The 14566-nt window shown below is 40.8% G+C and overlaps 2 protein-coding genes across 2 annotated transcripts in view; one reads left to right on the top strand and one right to left on the bottom strand.

Annotated features, from left to right (window-relative positions):
- LOC146003466 (cGMP-dependent protein kinase egl-4-like) overlaps window positions 1-3821 on the bottom strand; it is a 138750-nt gene extending 134929 nt beyond the window's left edge. The window contains exon 1 of the mRNA XM_083141754.1: window positions 2721-3821. Coding sequence (XP_082997880.1) covers window positions 2721-3058 — 338 coding nt within the window. The 5' untranslated portion in view covers window positions 3059-3821. The remainder of the gene's footprint in view (window positions 1-2720) is intronic.
- Window positions 3822-9567: 5746 nt separating this feature from the next.
- On the top strand, window positions 9568-14334 carry LOC146003465 (uncharacterized). The gene has a single exon (XM_083141752.1). The coding sequence runs from the start codon at window positions 9568-9570 to the stop codon at window positions 14332-14334; it is 4767 nt and encodes a 1588-aa protein (XP_082997878.1).
- Window positions 14335-14566: the final 232 nt, after the last annotated feature.

The raw sequence follows: 14566 nt of genomic DNA, 5'->3' as shown, positions 1-14566 counted from the left end.
TATACATTTTCGGATTCCCCCCCACCCTTTAAAAAAATCCTGGGCATGGACCTTGCCCACAGAATGTCAAATTGGGCCAAATGTCTTTTCATATGTTGTGCCACATAACTAAACTGTTCTTATTAAAATATCTCAGCGTCAACCACTTGGATCCTTCCAATTCCACTGGCGTACGCAGGATTTGTTTCCGGAGGAGGCTGGAATTGTAAAAGAGGATATTACATAAGCCCGTAGCGGGGACTAGGCTAGGGGGGGGGGGGGGTGCTGAAGCCTAGGGCGCAATGGACAAAGGCTGCCATTATTTTTTAAAAAAAAGGTCAGGACATGCGATGGAGAAATTTACATTTGGCAGAGGTACAGAAATGGAGAAGAAAAACGTACAAGGTGTTGTTACTGGATCCCCGTTGACGATTTTGCTCCATTGAAAGTAAGTTAATTCTAATTATTTTCTTTCTGAGATATCAGTCGGGTTTCATAAATATTTTGTAAATTTTACTTAGAATTATGTATAATTCACGGTTTGTAAGGATGTTATTTTTTCAAGAATAGTTGACTAGTTTTAAATTACAATTATTCCTACTGAGAACATACTGCACACTGTATTATTTAATTATTGTCCCGGGTTCGATACCCGGTGGAGGCACATAGTGGTTCGGATCACACTTTAAACTGTAGGCCCAGTCCCGATTAGCCTTACTGTGCATAAAGTGGACTTAAAACACTAACTCAATCAATTACGAGTATTTAATTATTATTCTTAACATTTTTTTTTCTTGTAGGCTTATACTCTGATAACACACTGCTGGAATTTGTTTGCCAAAGTAGAAGTATACACTGTCCCAACTAACTGTGGAGCAAGCGAACGAAAACAAGTCTCTGCGCAAGTAGTGACGCGAGGCGGCTCCACCAATGAACACGTGAGAGGAACGGGATTGCGTGGAGGGGGAAAGCGACTGCTTCTCTCTGGCCAATAGATTTCCCTCGCTTCTCTGACGCTATGCGCCGCCTTGCTCCACAGTTAGCTGGGACAAGGTATAATAGTATGGGTTTAAAGATGTTCTTCAGACACTGAGACATAACTAACATAGTCTTAAATATGCTACACTTTCTTTTAATGAGAATCTTTAATTAAAATCTATATTATTTGTAATCAGTTTTCCTTTGTTTCCACATTTCAAAACTTGAAGGATGTAAATATCATATACCATAAGAATAAAATATCGAAGGACGCTAATAAGATGTCGGTGCTTGGTAGTGCGGAGGGGGAGGGGGTTAATCTTGCCTAAGGCGCCAAAATATCTAGCTACGGGACTAGTACTATATAGCTGCTTTCTATAGCAGTTGCTAGAGGAGGCGGATACTCAATAAAATATTTCGCAATTACCATTCATAACCTTCGTTTTAAGCACTGGCGTATGCAGAAGAAGCTACAGCCCCCTCCGAAATTTTGAGAAAATCAACATTTTTAAAAAAAAGCGGGGAAAAACCAAAGTGATAAATGCAAACTCGTCATTTTTGACAGTGGAAATATTTTAATATACGAAATATCTTAATTAATGTGTATGCCGCCCCCTAGAAAACAGCCATGCACTATGCAGGGCCGTAACGAGACTCAAGGGGGCACCGGGGCAGACTAATCAAGATCAGTTACTGATCTTATAGTGGCTGGATATACAAATACGAAAAATGCTTAATTTTAGCACATGCAAATATAATTCTCTTTAAAAGAAGGCTGTATCACTTTCTGTGTGTCTACAACTGCATTCATGACTTTAAAACGATCTTCCAATTATAAGCAAATCGTGTGTATCATTGGGTTAAAATATTGATATGCTGAACCAGCTCTCTCGGTTGCTTCCTTAATTCTTTTGTCAGATAATTCACTCGAAATGCTCCTCCTTGGTACATCATTTCAACAGGTGATTCAAATGATTCCCGCAAGTAAGTTATTTCTAAGAGAGTGTTCCGTAAGAGATCATATGCAGCCCTTCAAGAATTTACATTGAACAGCTAATAAAAAAAATGAAACAAAGATTTTTTAATTTGGCTTCCTGCTTGTTTATTATGCAAGAAAAACTTTCAAAACATCAAAATGCCTCTCCTTAAGAGTAAACGCAACTTCCTATCTCTCTGCCGGTCGTGTTGGATTAAGTGTTTTGAGAGTTCGGTTCGGTTTATTTATTGTTCAAGATTTTAACTCTTGCATTCGCAGAATATGGTTATCAAAAAAAATATAGGCATTCTGAACTGTTACAAAAAAAAAAAGCGGGGGGCTCTCTCTCCCGGTTACCTTCTACAGCATTAATCTTCTTGCAGCGGGTCAGTATAACAAAAACGTAAGTCAGAAAAATCCATTACAATGTTCCGGCCTATCGGAGCCCCGGGGCACCGGCCCGGATGCCCCAGCCTAATTACGCACCTGGCACCATGCACCTTTACAATTCCAACCCCTCCCAAAAAAAAATCTTGTGTGCGCCAGTGGTTCACATTGTTGTTCAATGACAGAAATGGTAATAGGAGGTCATCATTTACTATTTTGTTTCTTTTCCGCCTTCTATACTGCCTTAATTTGAAAATTTTGATTTTATCAAAGTTTCGTAGGGGATTACAGCTCACCCCCGGGGTACGCCAGTGGATTTTTCCTTGTAAGAATTAAAACTATGGTTGCAGAAATTTGAAAAACAATTAAAACGTTTGAGGAACACATCTGTAATACTTACTTGTGGGACTTAATAACTTTTGTAATAGTGAGCTCTCCTATGCTTTTGGGATCCCCTACCACGGGTTCGGCTGATATGGCCTGTCTTTTGATCCTGGGTTCCATCGGGGGTTGGGGCTGGCGTTGCGGCGGGCCGCGGGGGCGTGTCATGCACTGTGTCATTTGCTGGGTCAAAGGTCGAACCACCTGTCGAAACTTGTCGATTTCATTCCGAAGGTACCGGATGAGGGCGTCCTTTTCGTCCAACTCCCTCTCGAACCCTTCGATTATTTCGTCCCTATGTTTCAGTTCCTCGATTTTCTCCGCTAGGGCGCGCTGGAGTTCTCGCAAGGTGGCCATTCCGTCCAATCGCCGAACCACACGATCACTCTACGCGAAATTTATCACAACACGAAGACTGCAAAACCACTCATATCACTTGCAGAGATATCACAACTTTCACTCATCACTGATTGGATTCACAAAACTACCAAGACGTTTTTGAGAAGCAACTTTTCTTTTCACTGTGGTCACACAATCACACTTGAAGAGAAGGGGGCGATTATGTAACGTTATGCTCGGTAAGGGGGGGAAAATGACTGCGGATTCCTACTTCCTTTGTCGAACAAAGCAGGTCACATGCCGGCGTGACTTTATCGTGTTGCTGTTACTTGACCCAATGAAACAGTTTATGTGCAAGAAGACCAGCATTCTCACTCAACCGCTCGCGAATGACAGGCTAGAGGGCAATAGTGTCGCACCACGGTGGCTTATTATTCTATTTTCAACACCGAGTATTACGGAAAAACGGAAGCGAAGCGATAAGGAAGAGCATTGAAGTTAGCAACACACGACTCGAAGCTTACCGGCAGCCTTCACGAAGCCACACACTGCCCTCCAGTGCAGATAGCCTGGTCGCTTCAAGCACATAACACCCACGTCACACGCAGAACACTCTTCCCCTCTGTCAGACATTTGGTAGCTGACGAGAAAGGATTTTTAAAAAGGAGCCCCCGAGACGTGCGACTTTTTCTTGCTCCTTTTTTTGTTTTTTTTATCCTCGGCAGCTTGTTCGTTTTTGAACTTCGTGGCAGCGCGAGTGACGACTAGCACACACACAAGCTCATCCTCGTTTGCGGCTACCCACTCACAGCGGCAGCCTTCGTCAGGCTTGCCAACTATAGCAAGAAGTCACCAGAGCTGGAGAATCTTTTCATGGTGGAGCAAATTAATGGCTCTGACAATTTTATAAAGGCCAAAAAAAAAAAAGTATCCGAAGAGCCGCGTCAATATTTTCAAAAAATGCACACACGTGTCCATTTTGGACATTTAATAAACTGTCTCGATTACATTCATGGAGATTACGAAACAAAATTCACAGGAAGTGCATTTATTACTTGGATTACCATTTGCTATATGCCTTGGGCGTGGTTTAGAAATGGTATCGGGACTATAGTGAGTGGAAAGGCCGACGTGTGATGGTTTGGTGCGGTCAGGCACGTACCCAGGGGAGGAGCCATGCCCCCTCGAACTATGAAATATTAAGTGTAAACCTACAAAAACGTACGGAAATATTGACGATGTTTCAAATTGTGCAAGAATTTCGTCAACTGCCCATTGTTAGAAAGGTTTCCATGGAAACGAAGACTTGGAATGAAATTTTCCCCGTAATCCGACATTAATTAGCAAGGATTTGAAGTTAGGAAATTGATCTTGTCCTTGCATAAATGAATGGGTTGTTTGTGCATGCTCCAGAAGTCTGCAGACTGCAACATTCAGTAATTCTAGTTTATAATTATTGGGGGGGGAGGTGTATCGTTGAGTTGATTGTTTCCTGTTATTTTGGATCATAACATTGCAACTCTACAATTGTACATCCAACGGCAAAGATAATAGTAGGAAAATTGCCCATCACTATTATCATTCTCTTTTTACCCTACATCTATTTTGTTGGTGTTGTTGTTGTAAGGGATGGAATTCTTTTGACATTTGCTTCGTGGCGTTTTCATTTCAATTTTTTTCCACTTTCAATTTCAAATTTCAATTATTTTATTTCAAGGTGTAGAAACAGACTGAAAATAGTAATAGACAAATCATCTACTATTACTTTTTGCTATGCACAGGGGAGCACTTTACCTTTTTTTTACCTTTTTCTACTATTACTTTTACCGTTGGGTGTATACCCTTAGCTCTAGCTGCAACCATAACATTGGTGGTTACATCTCCAGCAGAATTTCGCCGACAACCGTGACGGAGTGGTTAGTTAGAACAGCGAAAATAACTTAAATCAATTAACAGTTAATTCAACAGCATTTCGTATGTTGCACATTTTCGGGTCTGCCCGGGGCCTCCGAGATACTTATATACGGGCCTCACACCAGCTTCCATGACGTCACAGGACTAGTCAACTATAGTCAATTTATATAATTTAGCAAAGTGCGCTATAAGAGTATAATATTTATTTTTCTGACTGAATCGTCCTTTCTTATTCATTCAGAACGTTGCTTTCACATCAACAACATTTCAAATGTTATACGGCATTACAAAATACGTGAATAATGTTGATAAAAGTAAAGTCCAATCTTGACCGTTCTGCATAATGTACCTTCTCATGCGATAGAGATAAAATCTGATCCTACTTGATACTTACTCTAAGTTCGTAATAATTATCATCGTTAACATATAATTGCTATTGAATTGCTGTGGAATAAACACTTACGATTCAACTTATGCATGCAAAATAATTTTGTAAAAATTTACGTGCAGAAGGTTGAGGTAAGAGATTGTAAGATTGGAATGTACTATCTAGCCACAGTAGAGGAGTATTCACTTACTTCTTCAAGCTATGTTCAGGTTTACAAAAATTACGATCTTGATGATATACATCACGTGAAAGAAATATGATATAATTGTACGTACGTACATCAATGGAATTTTACGACTTCGTTCAACTCTAATAACCTATTTCACAAATACATTGTGGATAATTTTATATCTTTGTACTCAGTAATGGATGTTCTATTTTCTCTTTGTCGGTTATTTCTGATCTTTATGATTATTGCGATGTAGTTAGCGAACTGTAAAAAAAGGTGTTCTTGTGTTACCAGCTTTTAAGGTAATTGGAAATGTAGAACGAAAATCTGTAGACAAGTTGCTAAAGTGAAAATTTACTAGTTTATAAAGAATCTTAATAACGATTCGTTTCGTACACTTGCACAGTCAGTCATTGTGATTTCATGTAACCTATTTGCTTTATTTAAATATATACTCTGTATAAAGGTACGAGAGCGACATTTTATCTCAACCTGTTCTAAATATCCCAAGTACAAGGGACAATATAAATATGAACTTATATGTCAGCATGGTAGCTTGTCTACCGAAAAGGGATATAATTATAAGGATTTGAGAATACGAATTTCTTCTAATAATATTCTCATGATAGATCATGAGGTTTATTGTGTTCTCCTGCTTTAGACTTCTTAATTAAAGTAAGTCGCATGCATTAATATTCCCATTTTCCCAGTGATCGTAAATCCATTTTCATAGGCTTTAATTACTGTTAAATCATGTAAGGTTAGTGTTCTTAGAATCCAGGTATTTCGAATAGGTTAGGCTAGTACGTTTGCTGCATTAGTATGTGTACACTTTATTTCCCTCCGTTTCCCTCTGTCCGTTTCTACTTTTGTATTTTCGTTCTCTCCCTCCCTCCCCCCCTCTCTCTCTGTCTCATTCTTATGCTTTTCCTTCTTCTTGAATTGTCTCACTCATGCATGCCCTCTTCCCCTCTCCCTTTCTTTCATTATGTTTTGTCCTTTTTTCCTATGTCTCTAGAGTTGCTATTTTTTTCTTTCCCGAAGCCTCTAAAATTCTCCCTTTTTCTTCGATTTTTCTTCTGTTTCCCACTCGATTCTATCTATCGATATTCTCTTTCTCTCTCTTCGGAACTCATATTTTTTCATTGTAGCCCTTTTCCCTTTGAAAATTTTCTGCGAAAGCTGAGGCTCTGTCGTATACCGACTAAAGATGTACGCCAGACGTGTGACTTCAATCAAGTTGTATGTTTTCCTCCACACTCCGGCATACTGAAGAACCTGCACTCAACAGGCTCCTTCATCGACTTTCAAAAAAATGAATTAGAAATCCTTTACTCCACTTACTCCGACAATGCAAATGGCTTCAGGAAAATGAGGTAGAACGGACAACGAGTGTAGACGCTTGTTATGACAGGGAGGTGACTCCTAATCTTACATCATATATTTTGTTACTGGAAAACTGTCGACGTTCATTTTAGTGTCGCCAAAGATAGTGCACGTTAATTAAATAAATAATACTAAAATTGTTGTATGGCAACACTATTTTTGCCTGGAGTCCTTTCCCTTGCCCTCTTCGACGGCGACACTGGATGTATTTTTTCATGCATGCACACAGAGTTCTGATTGACTGATTTGATTTTTGACTGGTTTGGTTTAATCACGAAGATGAGGATGAATGATGATGAGACGAGATGGATTAAGGGACTGTAGGAAGCATATAGGGACAACACAACTCGAACCCAAAGAGGATCATACTGGCTGTGAGTCCAGACGCCAGGGCCTCGTTAGTCTGCAAAATGCAGTCCAGGTTGTACTATGTGGAAGGGAGGTTGATATGTGAGTGTCTTCGGAAAGGGTCTACACCCCATGAGACGAGACGAAACAGAAATCTCGTCTTATGGGCAACACTATATGTGAAGTTTGCTCCTGCATAGATCTGCAATGTTCAAAGAAGAGTGCGCACCTGAAACCAATGTGAAAAAACACCAGTGATGGCAATGTACTTAAAGAGGTAACACACAAGCAGATATACGGGATTTACATTTTGGTTACTTTCTTTGGGTAGCTGTAGTGACGTTTGTGTTCCAATAGTTGACAACACTTCAATTTGCAGTTGAGTTACTCCGGACTTCGCGCGCGCAGCACAAGCAAGTCACAGCAGAAGCCGTTCCTGCCGTGCTGGGAAGTTACGGAATGGCAATGAAAACCCCCGCCTTCTGAATTTTCCGTCGTTCCTGTCTTTCGCAAAAGACCCTCCTGACACTAAACAGACACGCGGATCGCCAAGACGCGCTTCTTCCCACAATCCACCTCGCTCCTTGCAACATATATACACATTAGCGTCCTTCGGAACGACCGGCTGAATGCATTAAAAAGCATGAGGGGAAAAATTCCCAGAAAAGCTCCACCGAGTCTCGCACGTCAATTGCTGCTACTCAGCAACAGGTGCACTTTGCGTTCGTACAGTGCAGACTTCCGGATTCAAAGCTGGACTTCGATCGATTCATGAGGACGATTATTCAAAAGCGCTCACGCCTTGCAACAGGCAAATCCAACTAAGTCCTTGTCAGTGTTGCCGCAACTAGAAAGCACCTTTTAACATGTGCAAAATTTCTCATTTTCATCCAAAAAAATTCCTTCATTTTAGAAAATTTGAAACCGTGACCTCCAAACCTTGTCAACTATTATTATTATTATCATCATCATCATTGTGGTTTTTCGAGTTTCATTGCCGCCAGAGGTATCAGGTTCGAATCCCAGCCTGGGCATGGTTGTTCCTTGTGAGTGTCCCTTTATCAATTTCATCATATCATCACTCATCCACATCGTCGCTATTAGCCAAACGTGGAAGAAAAGCGACGATAAATAACAATAATCCAATTATATATATTATTATTAAATATACAAAGGAATTCATTTGATATTTTATATGTCTGTGAGTGTGTGTGTGTCAGTGAGATCAGATATTTATAAATAGTAAACTAATTCCTTTACCCACTGTTTAAAAATGCCAGTAAATTACAAGAGAGTTGAAACTCTTTTATTGCTATAAAATGTTTTGTTCAGTATTTGCTTTCTATTAATAAAAAACAACTATATTTCATATTGTATATGTCTTGCATTCTTGTTTTACTTTTATTGTGCATATACAGTAAAACCTCGTTAATACAGACCCCGATAAGCCGGACTTCGCTCAATCCGGACAGGCAAAAGAAAAAAAGCAGAATGCAAGGTTTTAAATGTGGCTAGAAGTAACAAGAGAATTTCCCAAAAGCCAGTCAACCACTGATGAAATTCTATTTCCGCAGACTTTGTACTGTACTTGTTCAGGTTTTAATCATTAATCAGTGTATTTTAGTGGGACTTGTAGCACGCCAGTGAAGCAACGTGTAAAGTTGGCAACACTGCCTCAAGACAGTCTCAGTCGGCAGCAGTGGAACATTCTACGAAGACGTGCGTGTGTGTTGCGGGAACACAATCTAGGTGTACTTGTTAGTTTGTGTATGTAATCATGTGTATTCTTCAAATATAGCATTTACAACAAACAGCGTCTACTGCATCCGTACAAAAACCAGTATGGTGAAACAGTTTCGGCAATCGCAAACATTTATGGTCCTCCGTGCGGTCGGATGCCATTGTGGACGTTATCAAGTGCGTAGTTTGTGATGTGAAAAACAGTCATTGCAGTACAGTTATGTGCGTGTCGCTTCAAGAACACACTCTGTACATTCGGTTAGTGTATTACACACAGTGAACAGCAGCATTATTGTGTATTACATACATTGAACATAGCAGCATACGTATATTTCTCAGTACGGGAACTGAGAAAGTTACATGAACATTTCGGGCGTGGCACATTTCGCGCGCAGTTCATTTCGTCGCAGCCAGCAATTCTTCTCGTGTTGCAGCCACTATCAACAACGGAGCTCCGAGCAGCCTTGTTGACGTCTGGAGTCAGGAGCAGCAATCAGCTGTACAAAGGTCAGTCATTTCTGCTAACACAACACTCACACAAGCTCAATTCCTTCCCTCTTGTTTCTTTCCCTTCCTTTTACAATGAATCAAGAAGCACGGAAGAAATTAACACGACAGCGCGGAGTTGTAAAGGGGCAACTTACACGTTTGTTAGAATTCATTCAGAACTTTGAGGAAACTCAAAATATTGAGGAGGTGAAATGCCGTGCTCTGTATTTATCAGATGTTTGGGCAAAATTCAATGAAGTGCAAACACAGCTGGAACTCGAAGACGACGAGTCAGAAGAACATGAAACTTACCGCATTGAAGTTGAAGAGTTGTACTTTCAAATAAAGGTTCAAATGCAAAACATAATTTCTAAACATGCTGCAATCAATAATCAGGGTCAAGAATCAGCTGATCAGAAATTTACAAATAAAGACAACCAGCTGAAGCTACCTTCGATTTCTCTTCCTACTTTTGATGGTAGTTACGACAAATGGTTAGGGTTTTCGGATACATTTGTAGCTTTAGTGCACAATAATAACACCTTATCTGCAATTCAGAAATTCCATTATTTGAAATCAGCTGTTAAGGGTCAGGCACTACGCTTAATCCAGAATTTGCCAATAATTGAAGGCAACTACACAATAGCTTGGGAACAGCTAGTTCAGCGCTATGAACACAAGAAGCTCATAGCGGCAACACACATAAAGGAACTCTTGCACATTCACTCGGTTAGTAGGGAAAATGCGTCAGATTTGCGTCACTTCGCAAATACCATTACTAGCAATCTTTCAGCATTAAAGGCATTACAGTTGTCGCAACCCTTAGAGGATGTAGTATTATTGCATCACTTCCTATCTCAATTAGACATGCAAACAAGACGTGATTGGGAATTAACTCACACTGAGCAAGACTTCCCACCACTCTCAGAATTCTTTACATTTCTCGAGCATAAATGTCAAGCTCTAGAAACTATCAAACCGCAAATCAGCCAGACACCAAGGGATAATAAATTCAGTGACACAAGGACCAAACAAAACAAAACTACACAGCAGTCACATTCATATTTGGCTTCTTCATCAAATGCATGTTTGTATTGTAAACAACAGCCTTCTCATTTTCTATATGCATGCCCAGGTTTTCTCAGTGCAAATGTACATCAAAGGAGACAGTGTGTGCGTGAAAACAAATTGTGTTGGAACTGTTTGAAGCCACATCGAAGCAGGGACTGTAAATCAGGCAATTGCAGAGCATGTTCACAGAAACACAACACTTTGCTGCACGATGATCAACGGAAGCTCGGTGCTGTTCGAAGGGAAACACAGAACAGACACACCGACACCCAAGGCTCAGTGGCGGAGAGTGAGACCCACAATCGGGAAAATACGCAAGCATCATACTGCAGTTTCAAGACCAGACACACATCGCATGTTCTACTTTCAACTGCTTTGGTACAAGTGAAGGATAAGGACGGAAGATTGGTCACATGTCGTGCCTTACTAGATAATGGAAGTCAATCAAACATCGTAACGGAGGAAACCGTACAAAGACTGCGTCTCAAGAAACAAAGGGCGTACATTCCAATTCATGGGATAAATAACTCAACGTCGGAAACTCGCTTCAGTGTGAATGTGAACATTTCATCACTCGCGAATAACTTCTCAACTACAATATCTTGTTCAGTTCTGCCAAAAATCACTGGAGATATGCCTGCAGAGCACATAAACTACGATACATGGGATATTCCAACGGACATCGCACTGGCAGACCCCACATTCAACAAACCTGGCAAGATAGACATTCTTTTGGGCGCAGGGCTTTTCTACTCCATACTGAAGCCAGAACGTCTAAGTAGAGAAGGCAACTACCCTGTTCTGCAAGATTCGAAACTTGGATGGATACTGGGTGGATCCATGCCTCAAGAATGCAACTCATCAGTCACTGCATGTTTTCTAAGAACAGATGACAGTTTGGAAAAACAACTTATACGCTTCTGGGAGTTGGAAGGAATAGAGTCACCACACAGATCTAAGGAAGAAGAGCTATGTGGAGAGCACTTTAAATTAAATACAACGCGTTCCGAATCTGGTCGTTTCATAGTACGTCTACCTAAACGCCCAAATCATCCACACTTAGGAGATTCAACTCAGCAAGCCATGAGTAGATTGGAACAACTGGAGAGAAGATTGAAGAGGCAGCCAGATCTGAGAGAAGATTACAATAACTTCATGAAGGAATACGAGAATTTAGGACATATGAGAAAGTTAGAATCAGACACAGTCAAGGATGACACACAAGTATTCTACATGCCTCATCATCCAGTATTCAAGCCAGACAGCAGCACAACGAAGACCAGAGTTGTCTATGATGCCAGCGCCAAAACAACATCTGGAAACTCACTTAACGACATTTTACTAGCAGGTCCAATTCTGCAACAAGATCTGTACTCCATCATTCTACGATTTCGCACACACAGCATAGCATTTACGGCAGACACGGAAAAAATGTTCCGCCAAATTATGGTGCATGAAGACGACTTACCATTGCAGAGAATATTCTGGAGATACTCATCAGACAGCCCAGTAGACACTTATGAACTTTTAACGGTGACTTATGGCACAAAACCAGCTTCATTTCTAGCAACAGCGTGTACACAAATGCTAGCCGAACAGCAACAACACGTGTATCCGAATGCAGCAAGAACAGTAAAGGAAGATATGTACATGGATGATTGTTTATCAGGCAGTGACAGTGTAGAGGATGCACTGAAATTGCAAGAAGAATTAATACATCTTCTACGAAGTGGCGGTTTCAATCTTCGAAAATGGTGTTCTAACCATTCCGCACTTTTAGAGGCAGTACCTCATAGCCACAGAGAAGTGCAGTTACCACTTCAGTTAGATAAGGATAAAGGTGTCAAAACTCTTGGTCTACTCTGGGATCCAGGCACAGACAAATTCTTAATCGCCAACAAGGCAGCATCAACATCTGCCCACGCAGCAGAAATAAGCAAAAGAAGAGTAACGTCAATAATCGCTTCAATATTCGATCCTCTTGGATTGGTCAGTCCTGTAGTCATCAGTTTCAAGGCATTTCTACAACAGTTGTGGTTTCAACGCATCGATTGGGACGAGAGCTTAGCACCGACGTTATTGCAGCAATGGTTGCAGTTGTATAGAAACCTACGACGTATCAATGATATACGAGTCAGTAGATTCATCTTGATTGAAGGAAAAATCAATGACACACAGCTTCATGGGTTCTGCGATGCCAGTACAAGGGCTTACGGTGCAGCAATCTACGTTAGGTCAACAAACATAACTGGTGATGTTGCAGTTAAACTTCTTTGCGCCAAATCAAGAGTGGCTCCAGTAAAACAGGTTACACTTCCACGCCTGGAACTATGTGGAGCAGTTTTACTTGCCAAATTAATGAAGAAAGTATTAGCGGTACTCAATCTTGCAATCAGTCAAGTATATTTTTGGACAGATTCGAAGATAGTCCTAGCATGGCTGTCATCGCCACCAAACAAGTGGAAAACATTTATCGCCAACAGGGTGGCACAAGTTCAAGATTCAACAAGTCCTTCACAATGGAGACACGTGTCATCACATGACAATCCTGCGGACCTTGTATCTCGAGGTGTAGAACCGGCCACATTGCAAGACAATACACTGTGGTGGAATGGACCCACATTCTTGAGTGAAGAATCTACTTCATGGCCAAATTCTTCGTCACACGCAGAGAAAGAAGAAGTTACAGAAGAAAGAAAGGGGGTCACATCACTAGTCATTCAAATTCCATCGACGACCTTCATCCACAAATTTTCGTCATTATCGAAACTAGTGAGAGTCATTGCCTATTGCCAGCGTTTCATTCACAACACAAAGAATCGTGAAAACAAGAAAACAGAGCAGCTAACAGCAAACGATTTGAGACTCAGCCTGGCAGCAATAATCAACGCAACACAACAAGATGTTTTCAGAGAAGCATTCCAGGATCTTCAACGCCATGGACAAGTGGCAAGGGATAGTCCATTAAGAAGTCTCTATCCATTCATAGACGAAAACAACATGCTTAGAGTAGGTGGGAGACTACAAAATGCTCAAATACCCTATGAGAGCAAACACCAACTCATATTGCCATCAGAGCATCATTTAACAAGACTCATTATACTAGCAGAGCATCAGAGAGTACTTCACGCGGGCTCTCAGCTACTGTTGGCCTCACTTCGCCAAAAATACTGGATTCCGAGAGCAAGACAAGTCATCAGGAAGGTTATACATAATTGTTTACCTTGCTTCAAGCTAAACTCATCTGCGTCAGAGCAACTAATGGGTCAACTACCATCAACAAGACTTCAACCAGGTAGAGCATTCCTCAATGCAGGAGTGGATTATGCTGGTCCATTTAATGTGAAATCAGGAAACGCAAGAAGCAAGATTTCGAGAAAATGTTACGTTGCAGTCTTCGTCTGTCTCACTACAAAGGCTATACATCTAGAATTAGTCTCAGATCTAACATCATCTGCCTTTATCGCAGCTCTAACGAGATTTACTTCAAGAAGGGGAAAATGTAGAAATTTATACGGCGATAATGGAACAAACTTCGTTGGAGCTTACAGAGAACTACAACAATTACGTCAGCTGTTTGAGTCTCAAGAATTCAAGACTGAAATACGCAAGTATGCAGCATCAGAAGAATTCATATGGCATTTCATACCTCCACATGCGCCCAATTTCAATGGCCTGCAGGAAGCAGCGGTAAAATCAATGAAATACCACTTAAGAAGAGCAGCTGGAAATCAGCACTTCACATTTGAAGAATTTTCAACTTTGCTTGTCAAATCGAAGCCTGTTTAAATTCACGTCCTATCACTGCAATGTCCAATGACCCTACTGACAATAGTTATCTCACCCCAGGTCATTTCCTAATAGGTAGTCCTCTAACATCCTTTCCCGAGCTTGATGTAACACATATAGCAGAAAATCGTCTGGATCGGTGGCAACGGATTCAACGGATCTTATCAACACATCTGGCGGCGGTGGTCCAGAGACTATCTCAACAACCTGCAGCAGAGAAGCAAATGGACAA

This window comes from Lepisma saccharinum, chromosome 20 (genome assembly GCF_977018435.1).
Source record: "Lepisma saccharinum chromosome 20, izLepSacc3.1, whole genome shotgun sequence".
NCBI classification, from domain to species: Eukaryota; Metazoa; Arthropoda; class Insecta; order Zygentoma; family Lepismatidae; genus Lepisma; species Lepisma saccharinum.
The sequence above is the reverse complement of the archived record's forward strand: the minus strand, read 5'-3'. Positions and strand labels throughout refer to the sequence as shown.

Bases quoted from the DNA above. Each gene is read 5' to 3' on its own strand.
- LOC146003465 (XM_083141752.1), top strand. From the start codon at position 9,568: ATGAATCAAGAAGCACGGAAGAAATTAACACGACAGCGCGGAGTTGTA.